An 18,569-nucleotide genomic window follows, 5' to 3' on the forward strand; every position below is an offset into this window, starting at 1 on the left:
AATTTCGTCTATCATTTTGTAACACAAGTGAAAAAATACCAATGAAAAAGTGGCGCTTGCAGGGGTACATAGCATTGAAATATCAATGCTAGGTACCCCTGCATATATAATAGCTTAAGAAGTTAAAGAAACTCACTCTCTTTAAACCCTAATAAAGGAAAAGGAAAAATTCAGGAATAAATGTAATAAGTAGTTTTTTTTTATTATGAGAATGCTGCAGGGCCGGCCTTGAGAAAGACGCCAGTAAAAACCTCAAGGGTGCTGTGATGTGTGTTAAGTATTATCAGCGCTTTGATCCTTGGCAAGTTGACACCCTGAGCGGACTGCTCTAATTGCGTCCGCATAGGACAGCCCTGGAATACTGCACGAGAGTGCTAACTATCCGTAACAAGTCAACATTGCATCCCAAATTGGGGTATGATTAAGGCGAAAGAGAGCGGGGAAAAGGAAGGTTGGGAAGTACCTGGCTATTCATGTCACCAAACAAGGCTAAAGCTAATTCAAGCAACGTTTCCATTCTGAATGGAATATTTTTCACCGGGGCGATACTGAGAGTATCTACAATACAGAATATTCGAGTTGTGTTTCAAAATAAAAAATTATGTAAAAATGTCCTATATAAAGTAATCTGAAATTTTGTATGTTGTGATCCTGATGAATTGATAACTGACCTGCAGGGGTCGGCAAGAATATTCAATAAATAAAACACATTTTTGCTAACGCCAACATGAAGACAATACCATACTTGATAAAGTGATAACGTAAGAGTTTTGAGCAATAATGCAAAATCATGTGTTTTTGGTTTGAAAATTTGGTCACCTAGAAATGTTTCAGATACTTTAATTAAATACTGCGAGTAGAATACATCTTGGCCTTTAAAATAATTGAGTATTTTTTAGATAAGTCTTTTTATAAGCCCAGAAAAAAATAATGTATAAGGCCTATGAAAACTGCTTTAAAGTTCAAAATCTCCTACTTACGAACCCATTTTCGTTTATGATTTTATTGTATAATGTGGCAAATTAAGTTATTTATAAAATGATCGGAAAAAATTTAAATATTTATGCCTGAACATCCACAAAATAAAATAAAAGGCACTTTTTGGCCATGTTTTTTCTTGCATAAATCAAAACAGGCGGATGGTGTTAAGCGGGAATTTAAACCTTATCGCCATCTACGTAAGGGGTGTTATTGATAGCGGCTTGATTTAAAATACTACACGACGTAGTGCATCGCCTTAACACTCCCAGTAGAATTAATATCCAAAGGCAAAATCAATGCATAAGGTCGACGCTGCAATTGCAGGCCTCCAGCTCCTAAAGGTTAAGAATATGTATAATTCATTTTACTACTGTAGTTGACAAATAGCCATGTTGAAATAATTAAACAATATTTTTAATCATTTGTATACTTTATTTTACAATTGTATTGAATAAAATTTCAAGAAAGCATATAAATAATAATTCAGTTAATAAAATGGTAAAGTAACATAAATAAATATTTTTTAATCCTACTAGAGTTGAATATTGTGAGGGTTTATAATAATTATATTATTTGAATGAACTTTACATTTGAAAAAAATATTATTTAATATGCATTTGTATAAATTATAATCTCACCATATGAGCACCTTCCTATAAGATGACTAAGAAAAGTACCTTCAAAAGGTATTGAATTTCATTGAAAGTTGTAACAATAACATGACGAAATTATTAGTGATTTATTTTTGTTGCGCTAACTCCTTATTTAGCCAACGTTTCAAACAGATTACAGTGTCCATCATCAGGGCAGATGTGTAAACGGAAGTTATGGTGTAGTGTGTGCTTATGTATGTAGACGCGATACCGTTACAGTTACAGAATAATTTAGGCCCTGCAGGTGGATTGTTGATGAGCTTCGTCCAATTAAATAGAGTTCCCTGATAATAGAGATTGGCCCTTTGCAAGCAGCAATTATAAGAAATTGTGAAAAAATTTACTTATCACATAGGTACCTCCTATTCATTTTTCTATCCAAATAAAAACCCTTTGTGTCCTATAACTTTGTTCATTTGAAATTAACTGGTTGAAAATTTCTAGTAAGTAAAAAACTCCCGATAGGCATTAAAATCGCTTGACAAACGGAGTCTAGTATTGTTCGATTTCAAGCAAAAAACTGGTTTTTGTTTTTTTTGTAAATAATTTTATAAGAAAGCAAAAAAGTTAACCAAGTGAAACTGTCACAGATAATCTTAGCTATAACACTGTATTTTTTTTAAGTTGTTTCCTTTATGCGTTCATACATTTCTATTGAAAAAAAAATTTTTTTAGTAGTTTGCATTTATATTTTTTATTGAGTAATTTATTTTTTTATTTTTATTCTACTCAAGCGAAGCGATAGGAAAACCTTCAATTTAAGTAAAGCATATTTTTTGGTATTCATAATGTACACCAATTCGTTATAAAGATTAATCAAAATAGTGATTTGGCATTAAGCTTCGCCTTAACTAAGAAATGAACTGTCAATCGAACTCAATAAATTAAAGAACGCGGCCGAGTAATTTAACATAAGATTCGAGTTCCTACCCCCTAACCTTTCCTATAGCAATTTTTAACCAAATCGGTTTCAGAGCTCTAAAATTTCGAGATTACCATTTACATATATAATATATCATTTTAGATAAATTTTTTCGTTCATAGGCACAGCCCAAATTTTCAAATTTTATAAAACCCTAAAGGAACGGATTCCGAATATAGCCAGTGTTCCTTGGAAAAATAATATCGGGCAGTAATAAAAATAAAGTCACCGGGACAAAATTCATATCGTTTTACACGAAGTTGGGTTCATAAGATTTTTTTTCTTTGGAAAACGTTATGTCTGGTTAGACGTTTACCTTTTTGATTTCGTTATTCGAAGGTTGGAAATTTTTGATCCTGGAAAACTTAATTTTTCTAAAAATAAAGTTTTATAATGTTTTAAGGAAAATAGGTTGAGAAATTTTTTTAACAACATTTATCTTTTTGATATTATGTAAAGTTTGGAAATATTGCATGTGGGGAGATTTTTATTTTTTTGATAAATATTCTTCAGGGAAAATCTTATTTTTTTGCTGGGAAATTTTTTTATAAATTTGTGTGAAAGGAATTTTTTTAAACAATTTTAAAGTCAAATCTAATTTAAACAAAGACAGAATTGAACAAGAGCTAAAAGGCTGCGATTTCTTGCCTTATGTTCATAATGAGATGGACAGAATAGCCAGAATACCACAACAAAAATACAAGACTTAACGAGGTCTGCAAAAACTAAGATTCCTCTAGAGAAAGGTGGATTTTATAAATCCATCTGTTCCGCATGTGACAAGGTTTATGTAGGCCAGACAGAGTGGAAGATCTCCAAAAAGCTATCAGAATACTTTCGAGCATGTAAACTCGGCCATCCTGACAAATCGGCATTTGCCGAGAATTTCATTGAAACCGGCCATTGTTCCTGACGTCCTGGGAAGACCCAAAATTCATAGACCATGCCTAATTACAGAGCAATTGCAATTTACAAAAATCCCATTAATATCAATAAAGACGACGGGGCTAAGCTCAATAATTCTTTGTATTCAGTAATTCACGGCTACACCAAAACTAAATGCAGAAAACCATTTTTAATTATTCTGTAATGCTAGCTCTTAGAGGATTGGCACTGACAACATGGTATCGCATGTACATACATAATCACACACTACACCACAATCTTCTGCCCTGATGATGCACACTGTAATGCTGTCTGAAAGGTTAGCTAAAGAAAAAGGAAGCTGAACTCGGTATAATACCCTTAAAATAAATCACTATAATACAATTAATAGTAGGTACATTTTTTTTGTGCAATGTTCTAGTTGTATTTAAACATTTATTTTTAAAGACTTTTCTGTCGGGTACATGTCAATAAAACTAAATTTAACCTAATTTTAATATGGGACAATTACATAAATATTCTCTATTTTTGAGATCATCAATGGAACTGAAAATATATCCAAGTAAAATAACGTAGGCACATCACAATTCTTTAAGATTTAAAATAAAGCACAATATTTTTAAATAATAATGGCTTATTTATAGCGCCAGTGAAATCTCGCCAAGAGGCAAAATTGGTGATACTTTTAATGCATTCACTAAATACTTCATATTATTATAGTTTCAACAAAATTAATTCAGTGTAAAGAATAACTAGATTTGAACAATGTGAAGTAATATTGTGACTAATTAATTGCACTTACTTATAAGATTATGAATAATAAAAATATGGGCGTGCTACACACATGCTAAATAATTAAACAAATATCATAAGCGCACATGTCGAGAATATGACTGTATAATTACTTCTATGTAAATGGATTGTAATAAATTTAGCCGTTGGCGTTTTATTTACAATGTTAAATCATAACTGTATTTGTGTGTATAAAATCAGAACAAGTCTTGTCTAAAGCAACTTAACGTATCGTCTAACATGACTGTCAAACATCGTACAACTTGCAACAAGGCAGCCACTAATAGTGACAATGAAAGACTAACTAGTTTATTATTTTGAGTGGCTATAATTCTATTTCGGTTACTGTTAACAGTATGAGGCTTCCTCACGTCGCTAGGAATAATTAAGTGTTCATTGTCTCGTGCACTGTTACTGAAAATGTCGCCATTGGATTTAGCGTGCAGGCTGGCCACAACACTATCTGTATTTTGCTTCCCAGTAGGGAAAAGATTATAATATTTATTACTTAAATTCTCATTCTGATTAGAATCTATCACAGATTCGTTACATTCATTAACAGATCCACAACTAGCGGTTGGATTCCATTGGTTCTCCGCTGTATCATCGCACACTTTGGAAATTGGTAATTGCTGATATTCTAAATCAGACGGGAACACACTCTTATCAATTTGACTAACATTGTTCGTATCACAATTGTTTGGAAAAGGATGTACATCAACCTTCACATCAAATTGATTCAAAGAATTTAAACTAGAAGAAAGTTTCTGCACATGTCCGTAGGATTTATTTATAAAATCTAAATCTTGCTCCAAAGTTCTCACATTGACTCTTTCGTTGAACGGGGAAGACGTTTGTTGAACGGGAAGCCAAGATTTAGTTTTAGCTTTGCTGTGACCTTGATCTTTGGATTGTACAACTTCTTCCGTAAGGTTTTTAAGTGAATCAGCACTCAGACATTTCTTTAGAGAAACTTTATAGTTTTTAACATTTGGATCGCAAGATATGACGGTTGTGTAGGCATCGTTATCATCAAAACTCCCGTAATTACGATTCATATTTATTCTCCTCTGCGAAGTCGGTATTTCATCATAGGCACTGGTATTAGGAACAGCATATTCAGCAGGCTTAATCTGCCGAAACTTCAGCAAATGTCTCAATATTCTGTGAGTTTTGGCGAGGGCATCTTGTAATCATATGGCAACTATCAAAACTTCTTCCGTGTTAATGGGGGCCTCTGTCTCGATGGGATCACTCTGTGGAACTATTTCAGAATCGGATAGAAGACACAGCTGAAAACAACATACAAAATCACATTAATGACATGTTAAGTTTATGAGTTCAAATCTACGTTTCTATTATTGCAACTTACAGTCGGATGATCGAGACTTAGATTCCTGAAGTCTTCAGCAAAGGAGAGGATGTAGAAACAGAAAGAAATGGCGACCACCCACTCAGAGGCTGTAGAAGCTACATGGTAGTGCCAGCCACCATCATTCGGGTTCCACTTTCTTGGATTGTCCCCTGAGAAAAAAAAATTGATTTACGAAACCGATATTTAATTTAACATGAGGGTTTTCGCTAGTAATGAACTCACCGTGAAAGTAGATATGGGAAAGAATTCCAGTTGTTAGGAGAATCACAAAAAATACTGTGCATAACACAGAGAGAGCGATCCTCAAATAAACTACTCGCATATTCTTTAGAACTGGAGACAGGGAATGCGATACGATAGCCTAGAATACAAAACATAAACCATTAAAAAATAGTATAAAGTGTCTGAATCATACCTCTTGATTGATTAAATAGAGATTTTTTTTAAATATGTGCTTATTAAAAAAATTTATGTAAATGTAAAAATTAGTGTTTATTTTAAAAAAATCTGTGTTTATTTTGTAGATTTTCATTAGAATCGTATGTATTTATTTATTAAAAAAATTGCTTAAAATACAGCTTTGATAAAGTTTTTCTTATTTGAAAACTTAGATTCGGTAACTGCATTTTTGTGCTTTCTCTAGGAAACCAACAGAATTTCAGTCTTTTATGTTGCCTGCACATCAGAGGTAAAATCCATTCTCAAGACCTACTTAGGCGAAAAGGAAAGGAAAGCAAGCATTGGTCTTTTTTCTCGGTAATTTATTTCATTGCTTGTAGACAATAATTCTTACCATAAGATATATTATGAAGCAAAGCTTAAACAAACCTGTATCCAAAAGTAAACTGTCCCAAATCCAAAGCACATAAAAGCTCCCGTGTAGTGCACATACTTCACATTGGTTTCCTGAAAATAGGAATGGGACATTTTATCTCTTCCTCTGATCTTAATGGAATTAATAAATCCAATGAGATACTCGACATCATTGAAATACTTGATGATGAGATTTTCCATTTCCAGAAATACTTTAAAATGAGAACCTCGATATCTTGAAAATGAGATTCTTGGTATTTTTGATTTGCTTGCATGGTGAAAGCACTGCTGCAGAATATGAAAATGTGTGCTGAAAGCTGATTCAAGTTGTTTCGGAAGCGTTTTCCAATTGTGAAAAAGCTGCAGAAATGCATCGATTAATCCATCTTTTAACTTGGAAGAAACTCTTTTAGCATACTTTAAAGATATTAATTTAGATAGAACTTTAACGTAATGCTAAACTGTGCATATGCAGCGTCAAAAACGTGCTACGAAGACAGTACAAATTATTTCCACGCAAGACTACTGTGCATTTTTCCATGGACCTAAATGGTTACCATCTGTACTTGGCTATGGACTAATACCGACTTCACAGTATGTTTTTGACATTGTGTGTATAACGGCCTTCAAGGAAACGTAAAAATCTCATTAAAATGATTTGTTTCCCTTATACAGTCTTACTTTGGAATTAGTAGACATGTTTGGGAAAGTTTTAGGAACAATTTCCTGGAACGAATTGAACAATACCAGAGGTGCAAAATTGTAACATTGCATAAGAACTGTTTAAAGTCTTGTATACATTTTTACCACTGTTTATGAAAGCAATACGTAGCATTGTTTGATAAATTTCTAAAGCCCTTTATATTGTATTGGAAAAGTATATACGAAGAAAAATTATTTTCCTAAAAAAATATTGATGATAGAGTTGGAACCAAGATTCCTTGCAGATTCTGTACAACCACGAACTGTCTAGTTACAAGAAGAAACCACGTGACACGAACACGGCTGCACGCTCGTGGGAATTTCCAACTAGTGAGCGGGGAAGTATCGTGGTCTTCACATTTGACAAGGTCTTAAGTTAATAGTTTAGAGATGTTACTAGACAAAGTTAATTTATTTTTAAGCTTGTGTATTGCGCCATCTATACAGAGGGAGTCGAGGTATCGTTGCTGATGGCGACGACGGTTCGGAATCATGAATCAAATAGATGCATATGGCGGCCTATGGGTTAAATAGCTCCTATGCAAGTTACTAATTTGCACAACTGATGTTCACTGAGGAGACAGTTGTTTTTTTGTGTTTGGAATAAACCTGAAGTTTGTCACCTTCGACAGACTTACCTGGAAGTTAGCCACCATACTCAGACCGAGGCAGGAGGCGGTGGCGAACCACACGGAGTGATCGTTCATTCTTTTCACCGACGAAGGGATCGGGTACACGCATCGCAATTCTAATATTTGCCGATGCCTTATATACATTGTGATCCCAACTAAAAAAATAACAATCTTTTAATAGTCTCTCTTGGTGACATCGTTTCCAGCAGAAGTTGTCTATGTTGAAGTCAAAGTATTCATTGTATTAAATTTTCTTCTAGTTTCCAGAAAAAAAACTCAGTACTTGAATTTTACGCAGAAGCGAAATACAAGTTAAAATTTAGTTTTTGCGTGGCTGTATCCACATGGTCACAATCGCATTGTGCGTGCTGCATGATCCTTTTAACAATCACAATAAATAGAGCCTGTGTAGGATTGACCAAATGAGATAATAATAAGGGTATTCACAATACGATTTTGAGCACAAAAATACAGCCATGTAAAAACAAGGAAGTTTTTTTTCCAATTGCATTTTGCACCTGTATAACAGTTAAGTACCAAATGATTTTTCACGTCGTCGAAAAGTGCAATAATTATTCTGCACCCAAACAAGTACTCTTGAATTTGAAATTATATTATTAGGATTATAAAATTTATAAATAAAAAAGATGCAAGTCAATATTAAATTAATGTATTGATATTTTTCATTACAGTATTCATAATAACTCAGACACACACTTAACAAATATTAATTAATTATAATAATTGAATAGAAAATAAGCAAAGAACAAATTGAAATGCAATAATCACAATTATTATATATTATTTATAAGAAACTAAAACAAAACAAAAAAACTGCATACTTGCGTCTTTATCCCAACTAATTTTTTGCACTAAATCATACAAAAAACTACTATTCTAAATTATTAGAAATAATTACCTACTTATTATTAAATAGAATAGAAATATAAACTGTAGGTATTTATTTCATAATTTCACCAACAAATGCGGTGAAACAGAACTCAACTCTGTTCGATAGAACAAGGATCAAAATAATGCAAATAAATTGAATTGATTTTCAAGCTTGTTACTTTCAGTTTGTACTAAGAGAAATATTTCATTTGAAAAAAAATAGTTAATACAGAAAATTATCTAAATATCCTTAATCTTTATAAATATATAAAGATGGATGTAAAGCACATTTTTAATTTAAGAATGTAAATTTGAACAACCAATTTCTTAATAAATTAATCCAGTAATACATAATTTATTAGTAAACATTTCGTAATATTTTTATGAGATTTTTCTTTATAATATTTCAAATAAAAATAAAACTCTCATGCATTAATAAATTACACTCTATCTTACAGGGATACTATTAATTATAATAGTTGTATGAAATTTTTTAAGTGTCGGAACTAAAAGCAATAGGGCACTTGTACAAAAATGGGGTTTCGCACACATTAAGGCAAAGATGTACGAAGAAATGCTTTTTTTAATTCAAAATTTGTTGGCATAGAAATATTTCAGATACTTTTATTAAATACTGAGAGGAACACATCGTAGCTTCTGAAATAAATGAGATTTTATAAGACCAGAAAAAATAAAATACCAGGTCTATAAAATCTAATTTAAAGTTCAAAGTCTCCTTCTTACAAACACTTTTTCGGTTATGCTTTTATTGAATAATGTGGCAAATTAAGTTCTTTAGAAAATGATCGTAAAACATTTAAATATTTGTGCCTGAATGTTTTTTTTTAGATCAAAACAGGCGACTGGTGTTAAGCAGGAATTTAAACCTTATCGCCATCTACATAAGGAGTGTTGTTGTCAGCGGCCTGATTGCAAATGTTAAACGGCGATGCACCACATTGCCTTAAATAAGAACTACATTTTGAAATTTAAAACAAAGATGATTTCTATCTCATGCCATGAACAACGCTTTAGTCAGATGCAGGGTTGACAAAACAAATGTTGTTTATTAAATAGAAAGTACAAATTAAAGCTCCTGTATTCCGTTGTTGCAACATTTGTACGTCGCTCTTTATAATTGAAAAGAGGTATAAAGTATCATTTTCTTACTCAACCAATTGTGATTTCAAGCTTTAAATGTCCTATTTTGCCTTCACAATAAAAAAATTAAAACAAAACAGCTTTCTGACTACAAACATCAAAGTGCACAAGTGCCCGTATGCTTCACATTGAAAATAACTCCTGTGAGATTTTTACATCTCAAGTTCTTTTGAAACTTTGTCAAGATTCATAAATATTTTTGTAGAAGACTAATTTTGAAGAAAATAAATAGCACTGCTATCCAACCGAGTTGGTATTGAAGTACATGACAGAATAGCATAGATGAAAATAACCTGAGCCTAGAAGCAGTCATGTCCAGGGCAGAATTTCAGACCATAAAAATAGGGAACAATAAAGAAGATAATATAAATGCATCTAAACGAAACAAGACAGAGAAAATAAAAAGAATGGTTGCAACTGGGGATCAAACCCAGGACGTTGGGACATTGTCCCGGGTAAGATACAGACCCTGGGTTCATTGGGACAGTGTCTTTCCATTGTACCAGTAAGACAGGTCTTGAGTTAATTAAGAAAGTGGACAGTGTCTTCCTGTTGTCCCACTAAGACAAAGGTCCTGGGTTTATCGGGTCAGGGTCTTCCCATTGTCCCAGTAAGACCCAGGTCATGGGTTCTTTGGGACAGTGTCTTCCCGTTGACACAGTAAGACCGAGGTCATGGGTTCATTGGGAAAGTGGACCGCTTCTTCTCGTTGAGCAAGTAAGACAGAGGTCCCCAGTTATGACCGATTCCGTTTCTACATCTTGTTCCGTTTAAATTTATTAATATTATCTATTTCAATGATTATGATGCATAACCTTCAAAAGTTATTCCAATAAATTGAATATAATCATAATACTTATTGGCCTGCAATGCTCTATGAATAAAGGTAGGCGAGGTGTAGTTTTTCAAGTTCGGGTTAGAATAGTGCATTTAATATTTGAAAAAGGCCATTATATTAACATCTTCCGTTGATTGTTGGGGCCAACTGAATAAATGAGCATACAAGTTCGTTAGGTATTTCTAAATAAAATGATTTTTTAATGTTATATTCTTTCTAGATTCGTTTTACTTAGGGTAAGCACAGCTTTTCAGCCTTTATGATCTGCGTATCACTGACAATATTATATACGGTATGAAGCACAGTATAAACAGATAAGATACCCTTGGTGGCCAATGACACGCTCTTGTGACCAACTGATTATTTGATATTATCATAGAACTATTTTAATAAGTTTATCCTTTTTCAACTGCATTGAAAAATAGCTTTGCACAAATGTACAGATTTCACAAATAATTTTTAGTCAATAATAATTCATTTAGTCATAGGTAGTTTACAAATCATTGGAAATAATGGAATTCTGTGACTTCACCTCTTTGATACTCTCAATTTGTTGGCGCAGGTACATTAACTTTTGATCTTGCAATGTCGCCTTAATTTCCATATGTCGCACAACGGCCCGAGCGCATTTCAGTTCGGTGCAAACCCTCATACATTGCAGGTCACCCAGGGTGTAGGCTTCATCGGAATACTTCTGAGCCTGACGCTCCAATACTTCAGCAGGCCAACCCGTCACATGCTTCACAAGCTCGTTAGAAACATACTTGGACAGAGAAGGAGACAACATGGGGCTCTCCGACTGGGTAAAGTTTCCGTAAGCACCGGTGTTCTGAATGCCTTCGATTTTAGACTTTGAGAGCAACACGGGCGTGTGTCGATTGAGGGGATCTGAGTGTATGGAAGGAGCGCAGTGGTTCATGGCCGAGGAGTAGGTCACCGAGGGTGTGGAGGGCACCTGCTGGTGGGAGAGATTCCTCGGCAAGGCACTGACCATAGGTACTGAGTTGTGTACGTCTTGTACGACGGGTTTCATCTTGTTGCCTGTGTCCAGGACGGGGGTGCTGCCGCCTGAAGAGGTGTCCGTGTCATGGAGGACCTGCACCTCTGTGTTGTGTGCGGTGTGGGAATAGTGAGGGTTTCGGGAGGAATCTCTGTTCCTGGAGTCATTGTGTTGGTCCCTGTAGCTGGATTCCTGGCTGGCGTGGTTGCTGCTGCTGCTGCTCTCTTTGTACCGCTTGGAGCTGCTGTGCTCTGCCATGTCTTCGTCTCGGCTGCTGGGGACATTCCTGCGGCTGGGAGGGTCTACCCAGTCCGATGGCTTATCCCACTGAGATATTCCCAGCAGGCTGTTGTAGTAATACTTCTTCCCCGAGGAGCTAACATGCTCCGTCCACACTTCGTTAGAGCTGTAGGAGCCTCTGCTGTTTTCTGAGCTCCCGTTTTCTCCCCGAGCGTGACTGCTATGTTCCCGCTTGCTGTTGCTTTTGTTCCTATCTCTTCTGGGTGACATGACTATACGCTTTTTAGTGAAATATCACTTCCAGTAATAAACATACACTTTAGTAATGAGATTCCTACAATGTTAATATAAGCTATGTACAAAACTCAATAAAATGGATAACTTTGATTTGATCAACATAGACAACTTGTTTAATTATATTGTGAAGAGGATTAGTTAGTTTGATAGAATGTCCCTGGATATCACAGCCGCAACGGCACTCGGAACAGAGACTATAAGTCTGTGAACTGCGATGAGAGGAATGTCTAAGTACTGCCTTCAATACGTACGTATCACACATCCAATATTTATCAACTGGGCGAACACACAACTTTCTGGAGAGTATGCAGCAGCATCACTGATGTATGGGAAATCTGGTTCAACGTGTTCGAGTAATACTGCCCAAATATACCTGCAAATATTTTTTGTATAAAACGAAAACTGTATAATGCTCATGCAACATGTGTAAGCAAGATATTTATGTACTTCAACAATATTGTTCATATCGCAATAAATCGACGGAGGAAGTTTGTTGATGTAAATAAATTGCTAAAATGTGTACTTACGTTAGCAAAAACGTCGCCGGGAAGAGTACGAAGCAAACCAAGGGTAAAAAGTGGAGAATTTCATAAGCCATAACGAGTTCCCATTTACGGCAAACTATGTACAAGACTTATTAAAACAATAATAATATTCAGGGCACACAATTGTGCCTGAAAAATAGAAGAAAACCGATTTTTTATTGGTAAAATTCTGACAATTTCCGATTCTGTAAAGTCGTTTAGGAACTGTCATGTCATTTTGTCTATGGTCAAAGCATTTTATTATTTCATCTTCTTCTTCTTTTAATTATTACCGCATCCACACTACAGAAAATAAAGGATGCTATTCACGGAGTTGCACTCTTACATTGAGCGGGGTAGAAAATTCTACTACCACAGTAAAATAATAACATAATGTCTAGGATTTAGATGCGTTTATATATAAACCCTTATCTTTAAACCCTTATTTTGTATCTAAACCATAACTTTATATGTATAATTAAGATTAAAATACTTTACAAAATATTGTTCACACAGGTATTTTTTTCTATCGAAATACAAATATTACTTTGTTTACCAAAATCACCTTTTATTAGGGCCGGCCCTATGTAAGCACAATTAGATCAGCAAAGGATCCAATAAGTCAAAGCGCGTTGTTAATATCTAACACAGCGCCCTTGTGGTTTTCACTAGCGCCAGGTGCCATTTGGTTCAGGGCCAGACCTCCCGCTTATTTTAAATCCTTTCGATTCCATGTTATACAATGTATTTCTATTATTTCGGCTTGATTGAGTTGTTGATTCGAATCGTGAGTCTCATATTTTTCTGTTTCTTTGACAGTTAAAATCAGAAATATAACGAAATACTTTGACGTAGAACATGTGCCAGGCCCACATGTTTTATTTGTATAAAAACTCTGGTATAAAAATATGTTTGGACACTCAATCATATAAATCTAAATTGGGTAGTGTAGAAATAATTTATTTTTGCAATTTAAATCAGATCAAACCATTTTTTAATGAAAGTCACTATCCGAATTCAATTTTTTTATTTTTTGATAAAATTACACAACTATTACAATAAAAAATTTAAATCATGTACACATGTACAAAATAACTAAGGCAAAATAAATATATGTTGGAAAATAAATAATACCTTAAGACTTTCCTTAAATAATTTTAAAAAAAATTGCTAGGATTTAAAATCTAAACATGGAAGATCAATAAATGGACTAGTTATTTATAAATTCATAAATAATGATCTTACATTTATTTCTAAGATACAAATATTATTTATTATTGACAAAGATGGCAGCAAAATTTTCCAAGTTTATTTCATTATGTAACACGAGGAAAAAATATTTCTTTAGAAAAAATATCAACTTTAATCTTGATTAATTGTAAAAAAATCGTAATTTTCGTTAAAAATAAACGTAAAAATGTTTAGTCTGAGTTTTTTCTGGCATTTTTTCACGATTACGAGCCACAGAGAAACGACCTGTAAATAAGTTAAATACAGGTCTGGCAGTAAGAAATGCGGTATTTCACATTATTTCCTTCTTTGGTTTATAAAATACTTATTAAAATTTTCTCTGAGATAACAGTTTAGGCAATAAATTACTTTAGAAAACCAGAGTAAGTTTTATCGTAAATAATTTTATGTGATCAACAGAAATTAAAATAACGTGAAATTGTATAAATAGTGCAATATTCTAGATTCTTATTTTTAAATGGTTGTATATTGAAATCACAGAGATTTTCTACATCTAGTATATAAATAAATCGTACGAAACTTATTAGCATTTTGAATAAATCTTGTCACATATTATATTGTGTTCTAAGCGAATTACGTTAAAGGCAAAATAGAATTGATAACAAAATAATATTAATTACTTGAATCACGCTTAACCTGCTACCTACAATTTATTCGAGATGTGTGAATGGTTAATCATAAGGGTACATAATATAAAAAATAGGTTGGTATTGTCAATTGAGATAAATTGATTTTTAAAAAACTGTTTTCTACGACAAAAATAAACCGTAATGTTACAAACAATAAGTTTATTCAAAGTAATACGAAGGTGAATTAACGAACTAAACATCTAGATCAAGCAAATAAACCAAAAACGTAGTAATAAAAACTTTTAAACGGCGTTTAATTTGAAATGGTAAAATCTTTTATTTTCATATTGTTTCCAAACAAATTCCGTAAAAAAGTTATAGATTAATAATATAACACATTACCTACTATGCGTACATATATAAAACGTTTATTGTATAAGTCGATTTTATAATAAACATTTGGCAGTATTTTACTATCGTAATCAATATGAAACACCTAATCATACTTTTAAATATAAAATTGTTTTTTTTTTAAGTTTTATTTTATTATTTAGGTAAATGGCAGTGACAAGTTTAGGCCTAGATTTATAAATTAATAGTGTGTATATTTGTACCCATTCTTTGTTACCAATAAAATATAATTATTTGATTTTTTTTTAAATGATCTCAAAAATAAAATCTAAAATATTGTATTGCAGAATAAGTCTCTGTTGTATAGCTTAAAAAATATTTTGTTGCGTAATCATTGTCAGTAAAAGTAAAAAAAAACATTATTTATTTATTTTGATGTGAATTAAATAAAATATACAATGTCAAACGTTGTTGCTTGGTAATATTTATTATATTTGTACTGCACAAAAACTTTTTTTCAAAAAAATTGAAACGTGCAACATAGGAACATTAATATTACATTGTATTGAATGAAAGTTGGTCAAACATATCGATTTTATCTGTAATGAAAGAGTTGAACTACTTTAGTGACATTCTTCGCAGTGTAGTGGTTCTTTAAGTTGGATTTAGGTCTGGAGGCTTATGGGTGTTTCCCGAAGACCAAAAATAAAATTTTGATAAGGTATTTGTTATGTCCAAGAAAGCATTGAGGAATTTTTTGTGTTCGGGTTATCGCTGTAGATTTTCGAGTTCCTGTAATATTCTAAATTAGTTGCAAAACTGCCTCTGAAAACATCAAATTATCAATTCCATGATAGCTATTCCGGAAGCTAAATTCAATTTTACTCTTGAAATTAAAAAAAGAGGGTTGTAAAATTAGATAAAAAATTGAAATTATTATTGTTAAATTATTACTTATATTTTAATTAGAATCATCACATCCGTCTTCTTCTACAAATTTAATCTATCCATTGATTGGATCTACTGAATCTATAAAAACCTCATAAATGAGTATTACTTAAAGTTGAATAACTATCGTAAATCTTGTCTGCACAGATTACCTATCAAATTCAACTTAACGACTACCTAAAACTATATTGTGAAACTTTAATGAAATATGATCAGAGAGGTATTCGTTACTTTTACGTGAACTCAGAAACTGTCAGATGTCGCCAAGTTAAGTTGCCCTGGTTTACAGATAGGTTTTTGTTATAACTAAATGTGATTATTTGCTGTAATTTATTAAGGACGTTCTAAATATCTTTATCACATTGGGTTAAAGTAATGGGCAAATATCTCTCATCATATTTCACAAATAAACAGTAGTTTTATGTTTCAACCACTATACAGAAGCTTCATCAATGACTGTAATGAGTCGGTTGTTTGCAGTGTGTGGTGGGGTTTGCTTCCATTTGGTCGGTCTTCCGTAGTTGTTCGCTGATGAAACTTGGCTAATTATGTTGTTTTCGTCAGGGTCTAAGGGCTGTTCAGAAGTAAGGGTCACACCCCCGATGCCAACGGTTCTGGTTGCTCCTTTGGCCAAGGACCACTTTCGACCCTTGCGATCGAGGATTACGGGCATCTCGGCAATGAGGTTGTTTTCGTATTCACTGAGCATGAGGTAGTTTTCAACCTAAAATAATAATAAAAAATATGTCAGTAACTTAATCCCGAAATAATTTATGATGCATGCATTTATATGCAATCATTTCATTCATCAGCAAACAAAAACCACTAAGCTTTCCACTAACTACAATTGTGTTGCAATAGTTTATGCCAAAATTCTTTTTGCTAGAATACTTGCTGCTTTTTATAAATTGGAATATCTGGATAAGTCATTGTCAATACTAGAATATAGTGAATCTGCAGAATCCTCCACCTTATTACAACTGGTGATACAGTCGCCAATATAGTCAAGGTCTTCGAGCAGGTTGTCAGGCAGGTCCATATCAGCCAGCCCTTCTTCAGAGATACAGGTTAGTTCTGCTTTCATCTCAGGAGCAGAGTGTGCCTCGCCTCCCGTTGGACTGCCCATTTCACCACCAAGCACTGTAATGAAAACAATGTTCGATTTTGTAGTAAAGAAAATTTCGAACATTTTTTTATAGTTAGAGTTAATTTAATGTCTGAACAGATAAAAAAGTTTTAAAACAACGTTAACCTAAGGCTGCTGCGGCTGCAGATCCAGGAAGAGATCCATCCCTCTCAGGTTCTTTGGAGAAGGAATTTCTTCTTTGTGGGCACCTCTTGGAGTCGCACAATGCCTGACTGCCATTGCTCCTGTAGGCAGAAATACCACAATCTCTGTAAATATGAACAAAATATTTTTAAACCGATAGTAAATGTCCGGAGGCGTACCTCATCGCAATACGAACAAATTGTTTGACAAAAACACTAAATTAGGTTCTTGGTTTGGGTTTTAATTACAAAAAGGGGAAAAAACTAACACAAGGACTCCCTTGACATATGTCACATCGATAAAAAATGCAGCAAATTGAACACGAAAAATTTGACCGATATTAAGAAATTAAAATTAATCATTATTTTGCTTCTATGTGGACTGAAAAAGCTGTTCAAATTGCCCATTGTGGTAAATAATAGAATAATAAAGTAATAAACTGATACGAAGTGTTTTTTTATTTTAAAATAATTTGTGGATATTAAGGATGAAGCGAGCCTTTGGAAATTTACCTAAACCTATATACTAGACCGAGTTTTTTAAAAATTTAATTGTGTTTTGAAATCAAAATTATGATTCAGGGTGAATCATTATAAAGTGCATTAACTCGGGAGGTGATTCTACGTGATAGTAAAAGTAAAACAACAAAAATGACTTTTTATCGAAATTCCAACTTTTACCGAGTGCGGCTGGCATTCTTATTTTGCGCTATTGTTAAATATACCGTCCCGCGCCAAAGCGCTGCCGTTCCATTAGTCTATATAATCTTTTTACTCCTATTATCATGTAGAATCACAAACGAAGTTAGTGTGCTTTACCCCAGGCACCCTGTATGTAATGAATATATTGTGTATTATCTTTTGAAATAAATTTCCTGCGTATGTAAATTACAAGTACTTGAAAACCAAACGATCATTAGTTTGATAAAATTTCTGTTTCTTTTTTTTTACACTTTTTTGATGAATACTTTTTACTCACCTGGTATGTTTATGTCGTGAAATGTTTCGTCTGTGAAGGTCAATGAAAAATAGAGCCAGACTTCCCACAATAACACAAGTGGAGCTAAAGTAATATCCAGATTTTCCTCCACAGCCAACATTTATGTAGCCTATAAAGAAACACAAAGAACAAAATCAATTATGAAAAACCTCAAAATAATTTACGGTACAATAGGTAATGCTGAATATAAAAAAAAAAACATCCATCGCTACGATTAATATTGGTCACCCAGACACGAAAATGGCCTGGACTGAATACAACATATCGCTCTATCAGCAGTTTTGGCATAATGAGACCGGAAAGGTCATTAAACGAAATATTGAAAAAAAATATTTGAAAAACTCAGTAAAATACGAGGTGACACAAAAATTAACGTGAATGGGAATATTTATATTTTAAATGTAGTCTATGGTATTTAATTTCGTATCTATAAAAATTATTTATCTGTGCACCGTTCTACAAATTCTATGGCGCA

General features: G+C 33.3%; 3 protein-coding genes across 5 annotated transcripts in view; all 3 read right to left on the reverse strand.

Moving 5' to 3' along the window:
• Positions 1-1,411: 1,411 nt before the first annotated feature.
• LOC149419740 (DNA damage-regulated autophagy modulator protein 2) lies at positions 1,412-12,553 on the reverse strand. Its single transcript, XM_089637253.1, has 5 exons — positions 12,434-12,553; positions 6,437-6,514; positions 5,831-5,969; positions 5,606-5,757; positions 1,412-5,525 (listed from the first exon to the last, which is right to left on the reverse strand). Exons 2-5 carry the CDS (start codon positions 6,473-6,475, stop codon positions 5,427-5,429), a joined length of 429 nt encoding a protein of 142 aa, XP_089493379.1. The 5' UTR covers positions 6,476-6,514; positions 12,434-12,553; the 3' UTR covers positions 1,412-5,426.
• wcy (WW domain-containing adapter protein with coiled-coil wacky) lies at positions 8,926-12,735 on the reverse strand. The gene is made up of 2 exons (XM_089637252.1): positions 12,710-12,735; positions 8,926-12,555 (listed from the first exon to the last, which is right to left on the reverse strand). Exon 2 carries the CDS (start codon positions 12,153-12,155, stop codon positions 11,139-11,141), a length of 1,017 nt encoding a protein of 338 aa, XP_089493378.1. The 5' UTR covers positions 12,156-12,555; positions 12,710-12,735; the 3' UTR covers positions 8,926-11,138.
• Positions 12,736-15,339: 2,604 nt separating this feature from the next.
• LOC149419742 (monocarboxylate transporter 12-like) overlaps positions 15,340-18,569 on the reverse strand; it is a 109,136-nt gene continuing 105,906 nt past the window's right edge. For all 3 annotated transcript variants that reach the window (XM_089637247.1, XM_089637245.1, XM_089637246.1), the window contains exons 9-12: positions 18,074-18,203; positions 17,078-17,196; positions 16,796-16,965; positions 15,340-16,549 (exon numbers count right to left, since the gene is read on the reverse strand). In XM_089637247.1, the coding sequence (XP_089493373.1) occupies positions 16,259-16,549; positions 16,796-16,965; positions 17,078-17,196; positions 18,074-18,203 (710 nt within the window). In that variant the 3' untranslated portion in view covers positions 15,340-16,258. The remainder of the gene's footprint in view (positions 16,550-16,795; positions 16,966-17,077; positions 17,197-18,073; positions 18,204-18,569) is intronic.

This window comes from Hesperophylax consimilis, chromosome 11 (assembly GCF_061612785.1).
Source record: "Hesperophylax consimilis isolate HC1 chromosome 11, BYU_Hcon_1.0, whole genome shotgun sequence".
Taxonomy (NCBI): Eukaryota; Metazoa; Arthropoda; class Insecta; order Trichoptera; family Limnephilidae; genus Hesperophylax; species Hesperophylax consimilis.

What these genes read in the sequence shown, in the direction of transcription:
- wcy (XM_089637252.1), bottom strand. Translation starts at nt 12,155, where the DNA reads ATGTCACCCAGAAGAGATAGGAACAAAAGCAACAGCAAGCGGGAACAT.
- LOC149419740 (XM_089637253.1), bottom strand. Translation starts at nt 6,475, where the DNA reads ATGTGCTTTGGATTTGGGACAGTTTACTTTTGGATACAG. An exon ending in CAGTTTACTTTTGGATACAG is followed by an intron (nt 5,970 to 6,436) that starts GTTTGTTTAAGC and finishes TTTGTATTCTAG; the next exon opens with GCTATCGTATCGCATTCCCT. An exon ending in TAAGTCTCGATCATCCGACT is followed by an intron (nt 5,526 to 5,605) that starts GTAAGTTGCAAT and finishes TGTTGTTTTCAG; the next exon opens with CTGTGTCTTCTATCCGATTC.